This window comes from Rattus norvegicus, chromosome 4 (genome assembly GCF_021556685.1).
Source record: "Rattus norvegicus strain SHRSP/BbbUtx chromosome 4, alternate assembly SHRSP_T2T, whole genome shotgun sequence".
Classification (NCBI taxonomy): Eukaryota; Metazoa; Chordata; class Mammalia; order Rodentia; family Muridae; genus Rattus; species Rattus norvegicus.
Genome location: NC_141537.1, coordinates 153,844,137 through 153,862,875, shown reverse-complemented (window position 1 = coordinate 153,862,875; position 18,739 = coordinate 153,844,137). Strand labels below are relative to the sequence as shown.

At 49.5% G+C, this 18,739-nt stretch overlaps 1 protein-coding gene across 29 annotated transcripts in view; it reads left to right on the top strand.

Moving 5' to 3' along the window:
• The window catches only part of Cacna1c (calcium voltage-gated channel subunit alpha1 C), a 623,916-nt gene that overhangs the window by 570,160 nt on the left and 35,017 nt on the right, over positions 1-18,739 (top strand). For 10 of the 29 annotated variants that reach the window (XM_087655872.1, XM_087655846.1, XM_087655855.1 and 7 more), the window contains 3 exon segments: positions 7,598-7,681; positions 14,890-14,922; positions 17,693-17,821. In XM_087655872.1, coding sequence (XP_087511998.1) covers positions 7,598-7,681; positions 14,890-14,922; positions 17,693-17,821 — 246 coding nt within the window. 29 annotated transcript variants of the gene reach the window in all.

Sequence of the window (18,739 nt, the reverse complement as noted above, 5' to 3'; positions counted from 1 at the left end):
GAAAGAGGAAGCAGCCACCATTTCCCTCGTGTCTTATTACGAAGGGGACGCTGGTGCCTGGGTCTGATGGTCTTCGTAGCACCGTGCCTTCGGAGTCAGGCAGACATGGGGCCCAGGACCAGGAGAGGGTATGATGGGGTTGTGGGGAGCTGATGAAGGGGGTTGAGCAGGAAGGAGTGTGTCTTGCCTGGGCTTTGAAGGCTTCCCTGGAGCCTTGCTATCATACTGTTTAGAGACCTGCAGCAGGACCCAGCTCTCTGTCACTCAGAAAGGACTGCCTCCTATTCCTCATTATACCCACTCCAGGCTGCCTGAGCCTCGTACTCTGTGCAGTGTGTGCTTGAACCTTAAGTTGTCTGCCATGGCTGGCTCCAGGGGAACGGCCTTCAGCACCCTACTCTGAGAGGAGTCTTTTGCATAAATCTGTTCATTTATTCTAGCATGGGTAGGAAGAAATAGTTATGAGGTCCTCCAGTCTACCCGGGCACAACTGAGGCAGGAGGAAGCTCCCCAAAAGGAGTTTATTTAGCTCACAGCCCCCAATTCCATCTGCTCGGGTAGGCAGACCACTAGCTTTGGGGGTTAGTTTCAGGTCTTTGGACTTCATCCTTGCACAGTTCTAGGGCCCTGGGAGCCCAGATCTTGTGTGATGAAATGAATAAATGAATTGATGCCTTCAAACGTTTTCAATGGGACTCCAGGACAGGTATGTATGAGGAGCACACATTCCCAGGTCTACATACTCCCCCACCCAGCCTCAGAGAGCCCCATCACGATCCCAGCCAGAGCCTCTACAAAGCAAGGACCCAACCCCGGCCTGCTCTTGCCAACTGTCCTACAGTAGCCAGCTTTCTGCGCAGGAAGCTGTCCAGAGCTTCTGAATTAGCACACCACAGGATGGGTCTGATGGGAACACAGGAGTCTTCACTGCCTCACAGGCTGAAGGCCATGAGCAGCTGCGTGCTTGGTTATGCCTTCTCCATTAGACGCCGCTAATCTCCGTGATTAGTTATATCTAAGTGGCACCCTGATGTAATGCGATTTACATTATCTCTGCTTGGTGTCAGTTAACCGTTGATTCCATGATATTCCATAAAACCCGCCCTTCGCAGGCACACTGAGGCTTCGCCACAGCCACTGCTGTCTCTGGCTGGATTCGGCACCTCTCCCCAGTTTATCTAGTTTCCCACCTCTTGGTTCCGCAGCCCAGGACCCAGAAAAACCACGGGTTCCAGGAACAAGGCTCAGCCTTCCTTTATGCCTGTGCCCTCCACACCGCCACACAGCCTGCCCTGTCCAGCAGCGCTTCACATCTTTCTCCAAACACTTGCTCCCCCAAGCCAGGAACCTCCATTCTCTTTGGGGACCCCATGTTTTGTCCCTCTCATTTTAGACCCTGCTTTGCAAGGCGGGTTAGCCACTCCCTCTGGTCTCATGTAGACTGGTGTTTCTTTTCCCTGTCGGAGTTCTGTGGTCATTCCAGAGCCCTGGAACCCAGCCTTGAGTACTTCACATTCAGCCCCACTCCCAGCCTCTCTCTCCCTTCCTCTTCCTTTTCCCTCTCTTTTTCTCCCCATCTTTTTTTTCCAGTATTTCCTTGTTTTCAGCATCCCGATCTCCTATAGAACACCCATGTGCTCTGTGACTCCTCAATCCTGCCACCACCCACGTATTTCTTTGTCTCCCCACCCTGGGCAGTCCCCCATTTCCCACCAGCCTCAAGTGGCCTTTTTCTCCACCGCCATGCCCAACTCTTGCCTTCCACCTAATTCCTGTGATGCCTGAATGTTTCTGTCATCTGCATCCCGTGGCACCGAGCCTTCCCTCACCCGTGCTTTGTTTTTAACCAATCTTTCTGTCAGCAGCCTCACATCTAGCCTCAGCTAGGATCTCCTAGAGTTTTCCTGCTTGAGCTTTTGTGGCCTAGGAGGGAAGTTGTGGGCCGGTCAACATCGGGTACCAGGAAGGTCCTGGCTTCCTCCTTATTTCTTTGCTTGGCTTTCCCAGACCCATACAAGATGATGAAGGTGGGCAGGAAGGAACACAGAAGAGAAAGCATAACAAATAGTAGGGAGGGACTAATCTTTACTGTAAAATTTCTATGAATGAGTATGCTAACCTTGGCATACCAATGAAAGTGCGCACAGAGGGCTTTGTGGCTTCCTGTGTTATCACCATCTGCTGTGAGGTGTGTGTCCGTCCTGATAGAGGAGGCCTCTGGCCTGGATGGAGGAGAGACAGGATCCAGAATTCTGCAATAGTGTGTGTATCTACAATCTCTTGTGCGGTCATCCTATTCCCTGTATCAGAGACGGCAGCCACCCTGGAAACCCAGCACTCTTTTCCACAAGCTTCTAGCCTAAAGAAGACCACGTCTCCCCTGGCTTGAACAGTTGTTTTCTAAGAACTTGGCAATGTGCTATCTGTATGAACTTGAGTGTAATAAAATTAAGCCGTGACAACCTGCACGCTGTCACAGTGTCAACGCTGCCAGCCTGGCTGCTCTCAAGAGCATCTCAAGGGTAGTAACCAGATAAATGGTGAGCAGAAAGGGCCTAGGCGAGCCCAAGAACCTTCAACTTCCTGTTCCTTCTGCATACATTGCTTCTAGATGCCTGGTTTTGCTCAGCCCCACATAAAAGCCCAGCCTGTGGATGCTACCTAACAATGAGGCAGACGGGTTGACTCTAGCTAATCATGACCAGAACTAATACAAATTCAGAGCTCCCTCCAGATTGGGTACTGATCTAAGTGTTTTGTGCATATGGTATCTTGTAAATGAAACCGTAATGCTATGGTCAGCCCCATTTTCTACATAGGAAAACAGACACGGATTAAACTATTAGTTCATTCTCAATGCTATACTTTGGATCTTGATTCTATTGAGATGCAGCTGAACCTTTAGAAGTAGGGCCCTGGTGGGAGGAAGTTGGGTCCTTGGAAGAGTGTCTTTGAAGTGTAGAGGCCCTTTCTGTTTCCTTTGCTTGACCGCCATGAAATAAACAGACCTATTCCACCACTGCGAACTACCTCACCAGAGACCCAGAGCAGCAGAAACAACGCCATGCACTAAAACCATGAGCCAAAATCACCTTCCCCTTTCCCTGATTCCCACACGTACTTTGTCGTGATAATAGGAATCTCACACACACACACACACACACACACACACACACACACACACACACACACACGGCTGCCCTGTTAGAAAGTGGAAGCATAGGATTTAAACCAGCTGCCTCCAAAGGTCACTCTGTTAGGAACACTGCCTGTGTCGACAGAGTAGGGCTCCCATGACATCATTGAATCGAGATACAACTAATCTGAAAGAGAAGAAAATACGAAACCCCCGTGTACATGAAATGTGCAACCTTTGTAGTCACTTTTCCTTCCTGAAAGTGATTCGCTGAAGCAAATGCTATTTGGCTGTCCATTACTCAGAAGCTCTGCCCAAGAGGGGGTGGGGCTAAAAAGCAATGATCAGACTTTGGCAGTGGGGACCATGCCCAACTTTCCCCAGCTAAACCAGAAGGAAGAGCCCCATATTCTGATCTCATGCCAAAAGCCTGGTAATTTGAAAGGGGAGGCCCCTCAGCAAGTAGGGTCTTGTGAGCGGCAAGAGAAGGCTTCTAACTCTATACACACTGCCTTTTCTGCATGTGTCTCTCTCTTCACTGGCTCTGAGGAGTTGGGAAGTCAGAGGTTTGGTTTGCCACTTCTAAATGACCCAGCACAATGCTCTCTAGCCCTGATGTTGCAACTGTGGGGAGCCCACTTACCTGAGGAGAGATTGGTAAAGTATAAGCTGATCCTAGTTAAACTGATAAAAAGAGGGGGTCAGTGTCCCCCACTATCCTCTCTGTTCTACTCCCGAGCCCCAAATGCTCATGGGAAAACGAAGGGTGGGAGAAAATGGGTGTGTGTGCACGCATCCGTGTGCGTACAAAAGAAAACACTTAACTCTTTCACACCAGAGCATGTAGAGGAAATATTCTTCCAGGCCCCTCATATAAGGACTTGGCCAGGTGCCTCCCTTGGACAACCTAGAGATTACCAAATTGGTGGGAAATTGGTGCATGTGGGCTTTGTTTCTGGAACGGGTGTGGGGCGAGTGGGAGATAATGGTTCTTGAAATAGTGGGAAGAAGAAGAAAGCGACAAAAGGAATTGAGACCTTGAAGCTGGATCTGCAGCCATCCTCAAGGCTCAGCTGAGAGGACCAATGGGCCAAGGGATAAAGGGATGGGAATGTGGGTCTATAGGTCAGGGTGAAAAGCTGCCTCTTAAAGGGACTCTCTACCCTCAGCGCTGCTCTGACCACTCTGCATTCCAGCTGTGCGTGTGGTTGCCAGGACTGGTTGTCCACCAGAGCCTTTGGCAACAAGGGAACTCGGTTTTAACACCCAGTAATTTCCACAAGGTTAGAGGACAGAGAAGTCTACCAAAAGCCCCAACAGCACAGCCTGGGACAGGCAACCAGGAGGTGGGATTAATCCCAAGAGGCCTAGCCAGTCCAGTGACTGTGAAGCTATGGCGGGGGGGGGGGGTGTGTGACAGCTGAGGGTCATTTCTTTCTCTTTGCACATAAAAAAAGTCAATCCAAGAGAAAGGGAAAACAGAAGCGCACAGCTGGGGGTTGACGGTCCCTTTAAATCTCAGCCCCTTCCCCTGCTATGTACTAGCAAATTAACTGTGTGTGTATACATGCTTTTCACCATGGAGGCCCCTCTTCTGCTTCCCTCCTTCTCTCTCCCTGTTCAGAGGTATTGCAGAGCGTGGCCAATTCACTCGTCTGTTGCAGGTCTTTGGTGGATGGAAAGATCCCATTTCCTCTTCCTTCTTTGAGCAGAGACTCCTGCCCTCTCTCTCCTCCTGTTCTGTACCCCAATAACATTTGTTTGCCATGTTTCCTAGGTTGGAGCTGAACATCCTATGGTTTTACTTTTGGTCCTCTTTCTCTCCCTTCTCTTCTTTGACCTCTCTTCCGTTTTCCTTCTGAAGTATCTCTATTCGCAGACAAATGACTCACATTTATAGATAGTCCCCAGCATTCTTCCAAGATCCAGTTTTAAAGCATACACATATGTAGGGTTCACTTGGGAGATTCACCCCTAGCCGCCCTCTCCCAGATTCATGTTCCTTTCTACCCTGAGTAGTGTGTAAGAACCCAGGAGTGCACTGACTATTTCTGGAAGACTTAACTGAAAGAGAGAAGTCCATGACCCTCATCTGACCTTTAACCTGGACAGCCTCAGCCTCAGTCAGGCTGCCCAAAGCCTCCTGGGGCAACGTAGGTTTTCTTTGGGCAGAAACGCTTGGGAACTTAGAGTCCCCTTTCCTTGTGGCCTGACCTCCTCATCTAAGAATAATAGCCCTAGGACAGCCTGTCTTGTAGTTTACTCTAGAAGGAAACAGCTGGGAAGCCAGACAACTGAGGAATCTGGATAAAGCAGGAGGATGGGAGAGCATAGGCTCAGCACTTATGAATAAAGAGTGCCAAAGAGAGCTGTCGACCTTTGGGAGCAAAGAGCTGAGGCGCTCCTTGAGCACCTTCCTCCTTCCAGAGCCTCTTGCCAAGCTCCAGACACCCATCTCGGAGAGCCGTGCTGAGCAAGCCCCTTGGAGAACTCCCTCTGGAAAACAAAGGAGGCAAATGTCATTGTGAAAAGAAGGCTGGTCTCCTTAGTCCTAGGTCCTCTCCATTCCACCAAGGGGACCGAGACTCGATGCTCTGAGACAAGGCCCTTTAAGCTGGCACTCCCCTCCCTACAGAGGCAAGTACCAAGACTACTTGAGAATGCCACTTGCTCTTTGTAAAGAGGCTGCTTACCCAGCAGTCCCCAGCCCTCTGAGCATTCTGGACATCTGGTCACACAGTTGTCCGTGTGCTTCAAAAAGCTTTCCGTGGTTTCTCATCTGTTTCCTCTTCCAAGTAAGTGGAAAGTCAATGAAACCCAGGCAGGCAGCAGTAATAATTAAGTTGGGACCCTGGTTTTTCCCTCCGTGCTGGACTCCTCTCCAGGGCTCCAGGCTCCTTCCTAAAAAGGCAGTAACCCATCCACCAACCAATCCCGCCTCCCCCAGCCTGTACCCATGGAAGTCCTTGGCAGCTCCCATCACTTTGGGCAGCATTCTCATCCTACTGAGAGTTTATACCAAGGAGCCTGGGGTGGTACTTATGGGACACCCCTGAGGGTACTGTCTGGAGAGGCTTCCTAGACCAGGAGACACTTCCGTCCCATCAGAAAAGCCAAACTTGCCCTGAGGAATATGAGCATGACCCGTGCAGGAAAGAGGCTAAGCCTGAATCCACCTACACAGAGTCCATCTTGCTGTGGACACTGCTTCAGCCACTTGGTCCTTTGGTGACCTTGAGCTCTGAGTCCAGACTTATCAACCACAAGATGACTGCTCTCCCTTCTGATAGGTCCTTCTAGTAGACAGAACCGAAAGTGGAGATCATATATGATATACAATAGACTACATGCTATATGCAATATAGTATATGTGATACATGATATACTGTATCGACTATAGGAGATGACACACCATCAGTGTAGTCCAGCCACTGTGTCTTACTCACACTCCCTATACCCATGGCTTCTTCTGCCCTGAGGAAGTGGAAGGATCCTCTGTGGAGGAAGCGGAGAGGATGTGGACCATGTGACCCATGAAAGGCAGGGCAGGAGGACTGAACTGAATACCTCCCTGCCGCTCCTAACCCAACCAGGCTCCTGGCCGGATGCTGGTGTTTGAAACTCCCAACAGCCACACTCAGGTGCCAGAACAGTGATTCTAATGGTGATGTTGCTCTGTTCTTGTCTGTCTAATATTCCTTTTTAATCCCCGTCCTGCCTGCCCCTCCCTCATGTAGGGTTACTTTAGTGATCCCTGGAATGTTTTTGACTTCCTCATCGTCATTGGGAGCATAATTGATGTCATTCTCAGTGAAACTAATGTGAGTATCGCTCTGCCCTCCCCAGGGACTCTGGTCCTTCCACCTCTCCTGCCTCCTCCACTCCTTCCTCTCTCTCTCTCTCTCTCTCTCTCTCTCTCTCTCTCTCTCTCTCTCTCTCTCTCTCTTTGTTTACCTCTTTTTTATGTTTTTGTTTTAATTTCTGATTTTACCCACCTCCAGTCATGCTTTTTATTGAACCTGCCGTCGTCTTGTGAGAGGGGGAAAAAAAGCAGAAATCTATTCTCCTTTTTTTCCCACGTGTCCTGGCTACGCCGGGCCCAAGGGCGCAGAGCTGAGCGGAGGGAACAGGCTGCACACTGGTTGGGCCAGCCCTGGCTGCCTTCCGGGTGGCTGTCGCCCACCCACCTCGGAACTAACCTAGCTTTTGCCAGGCCTCCCCATCCTGAGGAAACCAGGTTACCCAGGTTTGAGCCACCAGCATGTAGAGTGGTAAGATTATCTAATGCACCGCGTAACCTTTTTCTTCTCTCATTTTTTTTCTCTTCTCTCCTTTCTTTCATGCCTCTTTTTTGTTTTTTGTTGTTTTTTTTTTCATTTTTCCTCCTCCCTGTGTTTTTGTTTTCTCCTCTTTTGTTGGTTTGTCTCCTTCTCTCTTTCCTGGCTTTTCTGCCCCATGCAGCACTATTTCTGTGATGCATGGAATACATTTGACGCCTTGATTGTTGTGGGTAGCATTGTTGATATAGCAATCACCGAGGTACACGTAAGTACATGGCGTCTGTGACCCGGCCAACCCCGCCTGCTCTAACATCCATCTGTTCCCCCCTGCTTTATTTTTTGTCTTTCATCTTTATCTCCTGTGCCCACCTCCTTGTTTCTATTTCATGTTTTAGTTTGTTTAAATTGGCTCAAATTTGTTTTGTTTTCTTTGCTTTGTTTGGAGATTCCGTTTTTTAAGTCATTTGGTTAATCTTTGGAACGCACTAAGACTTCCTTTTAAATGTTGGTTGCTGCATCTATTTTTCTCTCAGCCTGGCATGACTCACACCGTATAGGAGGGTGCAGCTATGTGAGTTATGGAGGGAGAAAAATGAAGGGTCCTTTACAAGTTCTGGGCAAGCACTGGAGCTGGGACCCAAGCCTTTCTTTACCCCAGACTCGTCTCCAGACACCACCTTGCCTCCTCTTGATTGTCCATCCTCATAACGCAGAACACCCAGAGTTGAGGCTAGGAACATGCCTGCACTGTCAGCGATGACCTTCCCTCTCCCAAGAACTAGCAGATTGTACTCACATTGAACAGACTCTGTCTGCATTGACCAAATGCCATTAGCCCACGCTCGACACTTTGAGGGAGAAAGTACTGGTCATGTTTGAGATTTGCTTGTCCTCCCTTTTCTGGAAACAATAAAGAGCCTGGTGATTTACTGAACGCTCTTTGGGCAGGTTTTCTCTTCCCATTGCTGTGGACACAGGATCCATGTAAGCCTCATGCCCCTGTGAGCTCACCATAGAGCGTGAACTGTGCGCCCATCTGCTCCTCCTCCTCTTCTCCTTCATAACCTGCCCCTGGCTCTCCGGCCTCAGGCAGAACCCACAGCCATAGCCCTGTAGCCCTCTCCTCCCCAGAGCTGCCTCCTTCTATACAGTCCCTGCACATGTCTTCTTGTTACCTGGCATGTTTAAGCATCCTCTCTTTCTCTATAAGCAAGTCCTCTTGCAGTTATTCCTTAACATGTCTCGTTTACTTTTTGTCATTATTTTTCCATTAAGTAAGAGAGTCGATGATGTTTGCACAAACCTTTGATGGATAGAACCATTGAATAAGAGCGCAGAGCACCTGATTCTGTAATTTGATCTTAGATGTTTGGAATTCCCCCGCTGTCCTTCATACATCCCCACCCACTCCATGCAGCCTGGCCCACTCCCAAGATTGAATGGACATATTCTCTCACTGGTTTGGTCCTCCGTGTAGCCACGGGACTCAGGAAGGATGAGTTCATGTTCTTCATGCAGTCCTTTCTTCGCCCCCCTTGCCGATGCCCATTGCCTCTCCCATACCTCCAGCCTCAACTGCCCCTCTGTCTCTGAGACCTTGGGTCTCTCTCTCTCTCTCTCTCTCTCTCTCTCTCTCTCTCTCTCTCTCTCTCTCTGTGTGTGTGTGTGTGTGTGTGTGTGTGTGTGTGTGTGTGTGTGTAGCTGGGACCCAAGCCTTTCCTAACCTGAGATCATCTCCAGACACCACCTCTCCTGCTGTTGGTTTCCCATCCTCACAACATCCTTCAAAGATGTGCTCTCCAAACGGAGCACCCAGAGTGTGCAGCTATGTGTATATGGGCATTTGTACACTCCCACGCTTAGATGCATACATGTAAACTTTAGGCTTGTTTCCTTCCTGGAAATTCTCAGATAAATAATAACAAAATCAGTCTTTCACAACTGCCGCTAACCTCCTCTCTGAGTACACACCTAGCTTGCAGTCCGTGTGACCCCTAAGTGATAGTCCAGTTGTTATTTAAGTCTCAGAACTTAAAGGCTAGACTCTGTGCTTGGCACAGATGCCGTGCACTGCGCTGCCCTGAGGGTCCTGCAGGGAAAACAGTGAAAAGAAAGACAAGCCACGGGCTCTGCCATCTGTATGCAGACAGTAGTGCAGATGTATGCAGAAGTTGGTGCAAAGCTAAGCAGTAGAGGAAAGCATGGGGAAGGACTGCTGGCTGCTTCCCATGATGGTAGAAGACCCACTATAACCCAGGATTTTACTGGCAAATCCCATAGCTCTCATCCTGCCTTGACATCTCTATTTCTGTTTTCAATTTTAAAAGGCAAAGCAAATATACTTGTTCCCTATGTAAGAATGAAGATGTGGGTATACATGTGTGCTCATATAACAGCACCTCTTCAAAAGCCTTATGTCAACTGTAAAGATCTACGGAGTAAAACCTACAGCATCTAAGAAAACCACATCCTCCCAAAGCCTGATCTTACTAGACCATCTCCTTGGCATACCCATAACTTAGAACCTACATGCACCAAGGATAGCTTTGCCCAGATGTCGTTAATTAGACTCATGGAGGTAACTAGCAGGTGCAGCCCATCAGAGAAAGTACAGGTCATCGACAGCCACAGGACCAGAGTGTGACTGGCCTATGACCACAAATGTTACCATAAAGACGTGCACTGGGCCAGCAGCCAGTAGGACAGCCGCAAGGTAAGAAAGAATGGCCAGTTTGCATTTCTCTGCCTTTAGGTGACCTGCTGCAAACCCAGTGCCAGGTTTTTCTTAGGAGCCCATGGGAAAATCAAGGAAATTCCACATCCCTAGCTCCTGCTCCAGGCCTTCCCAGACTTCTCTATGCACATACTGTCATCATAAGCACAGATTCCCAGACCCATGTTCTATTCAGAAGCTACCCACGATGGCTTTTCACCTGTAAGCCATCCCCTCATGTTCCTCCGGGACATGGCTGTCATCCTTTCACTGAATCTGGTATTCACCCTTCTTTCCTTCCTTCCTTCCTTCCCTCCTCCCTTCCTTCCTTCCTTCCTCCCTCCCTTCCTTCCTTCCTTCCTTCCTTCCTCTCTTTCTTCCTTTCAAGTCACCCCTTCCCCCCAGGAAATGTACTTTTGATCAATTCTGGGGTCAGCACACACTCATCTCTGTATGTTCACAGTCTCCTTCTATGGGTAGACACTTCTTTAGCCACCTGGTATAAAAAGAACCCAGTATTCATGGGTTTGTATTCTAGCAAGGAAGCAGTGGGTAGAGAGAATAAAGACAAGAATGTTCAATGGTCAGGGGCACTTGGCATAAACAGGTGGGACTTTTATATTTGGAGCAACTTTGGATTTACATTCCTTTTTATCCTAAATTTCGAACTCTGAAGATTCAGCATGGGCTTCTCCTAACAGCTGCGCGCTGTTTCCAAGTGCTCCTCCAAGCCTCCGCTCTACCTTGTAAGGATGCCTCAAACCCAGGTCTCTGCCCCTCTCCCTAGCACTTCATCTTGTCTACATCTACCCTGTTCTTCCGACGTGAGCTCTGTAGAATCAAAGCGTGGTGTTGCTCCACTTTGATAGAGCCTTGCTTCTTCTCCAGCCCTGGAGAGGACTCAACCTTCTAGAAATGGCCCATGGTTGTTCGTGGAAAGTTCTGGTAGCATCCACCCAGAGTGCTCCCTGATATCCCAAATGGGAATCAGTTTGAGGATGTGACCAGTAGCCTTTCTGAGCTTTTTCACTGGGCCTCTTAAAGGATATTGAATGATAGAAAGTTCTAGAAGACATTATTTCCTACATTATAGGTGCAGAGAGCCGTTTTCAAATTGTACATTATGAAGCCATGGTTGTTTCCAGCCCCAGGATGATGACATGAGGTGTCTTAGGGTAGTTAGTCCAGGTCCCTGGGCCTCAGTGTGTTTGAGTGTGGTAAGAGTGGATGGAGAGGGCTGAGAGTGTCTTGCAGCCCCTGGCCTTTGTGATCCAGTATGGTGAGGTAAGAGTTCCCTGCCCCATTTCTGGGACTCACAGGTGTGCTCACGTCCACCTGGGCACCCATGTGGCTCATCTGAGGATTGGACAGAGACAGGGACAGAGCTGTAAGCACTGGGATAGAACCTGGAAAAGACCAGCAACCCTTGGGGACTTCTAGGCAAGTTTAGTGGAAGCAACATGGAAGAATGGCTAGATGCAAGGTGTTGGGCCACAGAAAAGACCAGAGCATGAAAATAAACTCAGAATCTATGGCAGTTGCTGTGACCTTGGCTGGTTAGGGGGAAGAAGAAATAGAAACAACGGGAGACCTAGTTTTTTACTTTTTCAGTCTTCAAGACAACTCCATGACTCATGTGATTGAATCAAGACCAAGGCCCCCCTGCACATGTGAAATCTAGGCCTAGGCAAGGCGAGCAGCCTGTCCAGAGTCTTACAGCTAACTGATGACACGCCTATGATTCAAGCCATTCCTGTCAGTCAACGCTTGCAGGCCCACAGAGCAACAGCCATGCACTGAGATGGTGTCAGCATAAAATCACTGAAAGTAGGGATTGGTGAGTTCTACTACTCACAGGCCCTCAACTGGTGCCTTCCTGCAGCTGACCTACACAGAACTGCTTACCAACCTCCCTGTGCTGATGCTCAGCCAAGGGATGCTCGCTACCCTTGGGATGCTCACACGAAGCGTTGTGTAGGGACCTCACAGAAGCAGTGGCAGGAGATGGAGCAGTGGCACACCACATCCACTGGCCCAATCAACAGAAGCAAGAAACAAGGAGAGAGAACAAGAGAAGGGTACAGGGCTGCTGAACTGGCAAGAGGACTAGTGTCAGCTTCAGGAAAGGATGGCTTATAGTGCTAACTCCAGGTCCCCATCACTGCCATCTCTGGGGATGCCTTTCCCCAACAGCATCTTTCCACCACAAGCCCACAATCATGACTTCCAGTTACCAACTGTTCCTTACTGCCTTCCTGATGATGAAGCCTGTTGTCTCTTTCTCTGGCTCCAGTTCCTGCCTGCATTGGCAAACAGCCTAGGCATGGAGCTTGCTGCCTCTTAGGACCCCTACAGAGATGAGGAACGCACAAAATAACAAACAAGACAGACATGACCATAGGCTTAAACTGCTTAGCTTGGGGCACTGTGGACATCCAGTGTCAATGGCTCCAGTCCACCTATATAGCACACCAAAGTGTTTTCTCTTGCAGCTAGGAAGGAACTAAAGACCAGGGTGATGACATGAGGTTGTCTAGGGGACACCATCTGGCCTGCCTAGTCTCCTTCCCACACAGAACTCACTCAGTGATTACATCCTGACTCTGCTGTGAATGGTGCTTCTGAGACCATGTAAGCACAGTGTGCAGGGGATGCTAAGGAGAGGCTACTCCAGCCAAGCAAAGCTTTCTGTGTCGTATGGCTTTGAGGCTCAAGAATAACTTACCCCAGACTTTCTCGGCTTTCTTTGCGAAGTTGTCATTACCTGGGCTGGGGAGCCTAAGACAAGGTCTCAGAGAACCCTCATCTTGTGCCCTGCTTCAAAGACATGACCTAAGGACTATCAAGCTAGAGCATGATACTAAAAGAAGAAAATACCAGAGAGGTAATCAGACCTAAGCCTAAATTTTGAAGTAAAATACAACTTAAGTAGATGATATCTTAATCCGGGCAACAAAAGGCTAACAAAGGAAGCATCAGGAGGGAAGATAACCATGGTGAGTGAAGGTGTTTGAGTGGTTGAAAATAAACTACTTTATTTCTCTGTGATGGCTACAGGCTAGTTTAGTGGGACTAGCTGGCTGATGAATTTTCTGAATTGCCCCCCTCTTATTTAAGATGAGATCTTCTGGTTCACTGGAAGTCCTTTAAGGGCTTACCCAAGTGATGGGTAGATGGGAGGACATTAGGATGTTCCTAGAAGCAAAGCAACAATTCAGAACAGCCGCACTGCAGAACCCTGGCATGTCTACTGAGCAGATGGCCTCTGTGTGGCTCTCCCATTCCACTGCTGAACACTCAGAAGCACATAACCCTTTATCTATCAATCCATAGGCAAAAGCCCTGAACTAGCCAGGGGTTGGAGGGGTGGTGGGGTGACCAAAAATTACACTCAGAGACATAGGCTTGACCATCATGACAGCCGACTCATGCCAGTGGAAGAGGGGCTTGGGTGCTTGGACAAGAAATGTGCTATGCATGTGAGTGTGTGTGTGTGTGTGTGTGTGTGTGTGTGTGTGTTCATCTGTTTCTGTGTTCTCTATCCACCCAGTAACTATATCCTACTGACCCATCCCCCCCAGACATGCAGCCTAGCTAGGCGGCTGGCAATCTGAACAGCACTGACATAGACTGTGCTATTGTGTCAAGAGAAGTCCCTTCTGCCCCCTTCCTCACTCTCTCTACCATCCCCTAAACAATCGAAACCAACTCTCTATGGGAAAAAATAGTTTGTTAGTCAAGAAATATGTTACCAATAAGTATTTTCAGACTACAAGAAGAGTATCTATAAATCCCATTATGTGTTTCCTTGTGTGTATCTTAAAAAGAAACGCAGGGGCAACATCCAAAAGTAGAAGGCATGGACCTAGGCTACCACAACAAAGGGTGAGATCAGTCAGGGTTGCTGTATAACAAAGCCCAGTGTTGGAGTATCTGCCCAGGAAGATTACAGGGAAAGGGGACAGGAGAGGCCTTGTGCTCCCGTGAACTACTGCCACCAAGCAAGCTCAGCCGTCTAGCCCAGGAAACCAACTTCTTTGGGCACTATTGACATTGTCCTAAATTGTGTACAAGGCCTTGGAGACTAAAAAGCAGTTCAGCATCCTTTCATGTCCAAGGATCTCCATCTCTGAATTGAGTTCTAGGCAAGGCCATGTCCAGCCTGAACCTGATCTTTTAAAAAAGTTCCTTCTGGAGAGGACTGACTGCCTCCTTAGATTTGTCTCTTAGATGTAATTGGAATTCATCTTTCTCCAACCCAAGAAGTTGTCACTATAAAGTCCCCTTGCTTAGCTGTGTGTGCGTGACAGTGGGCACACATAAACCAGGGTTTGTCCTTCAGCCAGTGCTTCGTAGAGCAGGCCGGAGGGTAGAAAGTGGGAGTACTAAAAGGTTAGCCTAAAACAGGCTAACTGAGAACAAAAATAAATAAACAAAACTTGAGCTCCCTTCACAAATCTGGAAGGCCTTACTTCCTCCTCTGGATTGGGGCCAAGTTGTTCCATGCACAGCCAGAGGTGGCTGCTGAATAGAACAGGAGAATCTTGTGGGTCCTTGTTGGCCGTGTGGCCCAGTGACACCCAGCCCATGTTCTCATTAGAGTTCCTCACCCTGCCAGGCCCACGCTCGTATATTTCTTTCACCTGTTTCCTTATGCCCTGTCCTACCACTGTGTTGTTCCTCTGTTAGCCAAGACCTAGAATACCAGGCTCTTCGTTGGAGACTCATTACAGCTTATCTCTGTCTGCCTTTCTTTAAAGCCAGCTGAACATACCCAATGCTCTCCCTCTATGGTAAGAACAACCCCTCCAGACCACATTTCCAGCTTCTGTGCCCCCCACCTCTAGTCACCCACGTCTTATCCACCCCGATTTCCAGAGCCCTGGGAACCCAGCCCAGCTCCCATTGCATGTGGCCACCATGTCCATTGTGTGCCTTACCTGCCTGTGCTCACGTGAGCTGTGCAAGGGTGTGTGTACAGTGGTATTCCTCTTCTTCCCCAAGCTTCCTTTGGGTGGCGTCACCGTGATCCACTGGGAGAGAACTGGACCCATGCTCTTTCCTGTTAGACATCCCGAGGACCACATGTTTCATCCAACGTAGGAGTTCGTGAAGGGCGCTTTTGAGAACTGTGACTAGGGCTCCAGGGAGAAGAAAGAAGCGGGTGTGGGGTCCGGCTAGAAGGAGAGGCAGTTCCGGTTGGTTCTATACTGACCAGCCTACCCTGAGCTTCATATGAAAAGCTGTGAGAGGCACACGCTGGGATTTGCTATGGCACAAGGTTGGCCCTCTGGTCTCTCTGCTGTCTCCCTGAGCCTTAGTCTTAGGTCTTTCTAAGTTCCTCGAGTTCTCACTACCTATGCACTAGAGTCATTTTTCTGTAAAGTGGGAAGCAGGAAAACGACCCATCTGAACCACCACCGATAGAAGGATGTCCATTTCTTATGGCCGAGTGGTAACCGTGCCTCAGCACGCGACCTTGAAGTCTCCTTGAAATGGCTTCCCCTAAGAGCTCCATCACAGCTTTCAAACCAGGCTGGTGATTCCCCAAACCCATGGCAGCTAGATTGTGAGATGTAGTGGTGGTCCCCATAGTGGCCCACCTTGGCCAAAAAGCTGCCTAGGAAATTTTGGGGTTTGTTTTTAATAACTCGTCACACCTAGGTGTTCCAATAGCATCAGCTTTACAAAGACTTTGCACCCATGGCTGGAGTCCCCACTTAAGCTTGGTTTTTGTTTTCTTGTGGGTGGGTATTTTTTTCCCTTTCTTGAACATAGTAGAACTGACAGAGAGTAAAAGCTCTGAGCTCCCCTGTATGCCGCTCTGAGGAGCAAGCCACCTTCTAAGGACAGAAAATAGAACTTAGAGGAGCCAACCAGATGCGATGGTTAAGGGAGCCCAAGCTTTTCTGGGTAGGACCAGCAGCCCACATGGCTGGGTCTTAGGGGTTCCCAACAGCTGTGAGTCTGTCCACTACCTGGCAGGGTTAGAGTCTTAGTGGCAATTGGGGTGACTCCGATTTTAAAATATAAGAAATGTTCTGACCTTGTCCTATCTGGACATTCTGAAAACCAGAGCCCACTGGCTTGGTTTCTTCAGAGCCCTTCCCGGTATGAAGTGTGGAGCTGATTTGGAAAATATGCCCCAAACTATCCTGCCTCCTTTGAGGGCAGGGATAATCAACATGGAGGTTGAATATGCCATCACTCCAGCCTGTTGGCCCTTGCATATTCTTAAAGTTGATTACACATACCCCCTCCACATAGACTGGTGATGAAATCATCCAGACCTCAGGGGTGGACCAGAAGGCCATAGAAGAGGAACTGAAAGGGCTTGTGGAGCCTCAGGCTTTGGCACTAAAGAAGATCCCAGGGTACAGATAGACACAGTGCTGTGCGGAAGGGCCTGGTCTAGAAACACTGTCAAGTATAGCAAGAAGACAAGTTAAAGGGACGGGACAGGACGGGAGAGCAAAACTCTTAAGACCCCCTCCTTCAAGGGGTGCCTGGGATGGGAGCCATAACAGGAAATTCTAGGGTCCTTTCTCTCCTGGTGCTGCTACCAGCAGGGCTGGGTAGGCTGCACTAGCTTCAGGGAAGGCATGAGGGCTCCCGTCAGCTCTCAGAGCTTTGGAACACAGCCAGTTGCCCACATGAGCAGGGGGGCAGGGGTCTAGGGTGCAATCAGTTCTTGTTCTCAGCGTGGGAACAATGACACTTGTGCCCCCAGAGACCTGACTAGGCCTGTGTCTGTCCCTGCAAGGTCCTTCAGACTGAGACGCCAGTTATGGACCTTTGGCCATAGATTCCAAGCAGTCCAGAAATTCTAACCCCTCCTCAGCTCCCCCTACCTCCGTGCCGCCTCTGTCTCTTGTTCTCTGTCCATGACCATGCAGCAGTTACCCCGGGTGGCACTCCACAGTAGTCACTGCCAGGATCAGCCTTTTCTGGGACTCAGTCCCAGGTCCCTTTCCTGCCTTGTCCTGCCGGCATCGTCTGTCCTCCCAGACGATGGATCTCTAGGGAAGGTCAGAGGCCATGAAAGGGCAGCAACTCCAGAGGCTGTAATGAGGTCTGGGACTGTGGCCCTCCACTTATAATACCGCAGCCCACTACCACTGTTTCCCAGCAGCCACCACCCATCACCACCAGCCCAGAGTCACCACCGTCTAGCCTCCTAATAGAGCCAAGTTCCACCCCTAAGGCAGAACTGAGAAGATAAGAGCTTCTGGGTTGCTTTCTCCTAACACAGGAGCCTCTGGGGCAGCAGCTCTGAGCTCAGATTCCAAAGCTTATAATATCCGAAGAACTTAGAATTATGGGAAAGAGGAGGCTAGGAAAACAAAGTCATGGACTCAGAGCTGTGACTTAGCATAGACCTTAGGGATGGGTTGATGGACTCCCACCTCACAAACAGAGAGTTGAGGCCTAAGGGAAGAGTCTAGTGCAGCTGACCCCACCCTGGCCTGCCTCCTCTCAACCAATGGCTGTTTCTCAGAGGATCCCTTCCTGCCCTGCCTTCTTGCTGTGTTAACTGCACCCCCTATTGCCAACGGGTTCTAGAGTGCAGAGGAGAACTCCCGCATCTCCATCACCTTCTTCCGCCTCTTCCGGGTCATGCGCCTGGTGAAGCTGCTGAGCCGAGGGGAAGGCATCCGGACCCTGCTGTGGACCTTCATCAAGTCCTTCCAGGTAACCATGCCCTCCGCTTTGTAAAGCTTGGAGTGAGACAGCCTCGCTGCTCCCAGGAAGGAGAGCTACCCAGCCTCTCCCCCATGTCACATTCCCTGAGGCTCCCCGACAGGGGCAGACCAGGAACGAAACAACCCCAGCCCAGTGTACAGGGCCCAGGCCGGCTGTCCCTCTGTACTAAATGGCGGCGTGAGTGATGTGTGATAGCCCCTGGCTTCCCTTGTTTGGAAGAGAGAGGGGCTGAGAGTAAACCTGAGATGCCCAAATCCAGGGCTCAACACAGTCCACGGAACTTACAGTCCACAGAACTTACAGGAAAAGGGGGATTGTATGGCCAGTTCTGAGGAGTGCTTTGTGAGTGTAAAGCCGGTGAGAAGTGATGCTGTCAAGGGCATTTGGTCTCCTGGGAAAGGATTGTAGAAATAACCAACTGTGCTTCCCAGATAGCACACATCCACTCTTAAACCGCCACAGACACAGAACCTTTGTGTCCCCTGGACACCCAAAGCTGAACTAGGACCTGGAGTCTGTCCCCATCCAGACGGGCTCAAGGTTGTGATTGTACCCAGAAGACTGCGGGTGTCTTGTGGTTCCTTGCCTGCCCTGTTTGTTTCCCCTTCCAAACTCTTAGCTCTGAGGACAGTGCCATCCATAGCACTCCAATGGATGATCTCGAAGTCCAACCTAGCTGCCCCTCGACCCCTAACCTGGGGCTCCCCATCCAACAAGACCCCAAGGTCAAGGTGAAGGGGGTTTCTAAGGATTTGAAACCTCGGCCCTAATGGAATCAAGACAGGAGACTGATCCTGATAGAGATCCCTGAGACACCCCAACATTGCCTTATATCTGGGGTGACCTTGAAGAATGGAACTTGATCAGGGAAACCCACCTTACACTAAAAAATTGTGTGATCTCTCA